Genomic DNA, 1,751 nt, shown 5'->3' with positions numbered 1-1,751 from the left:
TCTTGATGATCCGTGACAACATTGGTGGGTAGCTCTCCGCGTCGCACCATTCATACTCCCCCCGTCCCAGCACCGCCAACGCGTCTACCAGCGCGCACTCATAATCCTCCACCTGAACCCGCTGGTTCAGCAGCTCAATGCAAAAATCCAAACATGCCATCTGCATCTTGGTTAATTTGAACTTATCTTCTTCTTCTGACTGGGTATCTCTCTGTCTCTTCTCCTCCTCCTCCTCCACCACCACCACCTCCTCCTCCTCTTCTTCTTCCTCAGTCATCTGCTCATCCATGGGGTCTGGGCTGATGGGGTGTCGCTGGTCGGCTCCCTCTGTGGTGGCTACCTGCCATAATACCCTCCATGTCTTGCGCTGCCGTGGTGTGAACCGGTACTGTGGGCTCGTCCATTCATGCTCGACCTGCGTTCGGGCGAAAAACATCAACATCTGCTGCCATGGCCTCACGTGCTCAGCGATGCTCTCCTCGTCCATGTACGCCTGCAACGGGGTGTGCCGGGTCTGGTGTCGCTCTGTGCGGATGGCCTCGATGCGGACGAAGTGGCCCAGCCGTGTGATGACTCGCTGGCTGGTACGGGCAACCTGACCCATGGCCTCCCAGATGGCCCTCGCGGCCAGTTCATCTGGGCACGTGGTGTCATCGTCGGGCCGCTGGACGCAGTTGACCAGATCATTGGGTGCGATGTTGGTCAAGTACACCGGCCATCTGGTCCGCCGCAGCCATGGGTTGGCTTCATCGTGCTCCCCGGCCTGGATGACATTGCTGGTCTGCCGTTGCTGTTCCTGGTAAAATCGCTCCAGCTCATCAATGGCCTGGCTGGCTCTGTTCTGGTCTGGCGTGCCGGTATGCTCAGTAGTCTCCTTAGTCTGGATCTGTATGTAGTGGGAGCCCTTGCGCGATGCAAATATCTGCTGGAACTGCACCTTCTGGCATGATCTGTCCACCTCATCCTGTGCTGCCGTACGCTTTTGTGGCGCTGTACGGCCACGGCTGGGATATGGCGACCAGCTGTGCTTGTTCTGCCAGTGCTTGCGCATGGTGTTCATGTTCCCTGCCACATACTGGCACTGGGGATCCCGCTGGCACCTGTAGCCATCTTGAATGGGTAGTTCCGGGATTGGTTCATTCAGTATTGTGGGCAGTGTTAACTGTGTAGTATGTGGGCAGTGTTAACTGTGTAGTATCTCGAGCCACATTGTCCCACTGTTCAATGTTCTCCTTTATCTGCTGAACCACCGCATGCTTTAGCTGATGGGCCTTGCCTTTCAGATGCCGTTCAATCTCTGTTGGCCACACAGCGTGCTTGCACCGGCGGCATATGATAATGAGGTATGATTCACAGTGGATAAATAATTGATGTTCCATGTCGATGTTGGGTCTGTCTTGTGCATTGAATATATATATATTTCCTTCATTCAGTGTCTTTGTGTGAAACTTGACAGATCTGATCTGGTGTGAATGTTTGTTTTTCTGTGGTTAAAATCACTCCAGAATGAAGCCTTTCAGTTTTCTTATATGTTTTGCTATTTTTATTTACTTTGTTGATCTTGCACCGCTTTGCACCGCTCCGTTGCCTAGGTGAAAATATATATATATAGTTGGGTCTGGTTGGGTTGATGGCTTACCCCATCAAACATCGCACCTCAACTCATTGACTTTGACACCACAATTTAACCCCTTCCCGGCGGAATTATCAGCTGTTTAATTTGGATATGTTGTATTCCATATCCACTACGG

General features: G+C 52.2%; 1 protein-coding gene across 1 annotated transcript in view; it reads right to left on the bottom strand.

Moving 5' to 3' along the window:
* Positions 1-1,110, bottom strand: part of HCAG_09205 (predicted protein) — a gene marked incomplete at both ends in the record, with an annotated part of 2,060 nt that extends 950 nt beyond the window's left edge. Inside the window, 2 exons of the mRNA XM_001535829.1 lie at positions 89-1,065; positions 1,101-1,110. Coding sequence (XP_001535879.1) covers positions 89-1,065; positions 1,101-1,110 — 987 coding nt within the window. The remainder of the gene's footprint in view (positions 1-88; positions 1,066-1,100) is intronic.
* Between the last annotated feature and the right edge of the window lie 641 nt (positions 1,111-1,751).

This window comes from Histoplasma capsulatum, genomic scaffold (assembly GCF_000149585.1).
Source record: "Histoplasma capsulatum NAm1 scaffold_59 genomic scaffold, whole genome shotgun sequence".
Classification (NCBI taxonomy): domain Eukaryota; kingdom Fungi; phylum Ascomycota; class Eurotiomycetes; order Onygenales; family Ajellomycetaceae; genus Histoplasma; species Histoplasma mississippiense.
This window is presented reverse-complemented; position numbering and strand designations above follow the sequence as displayed.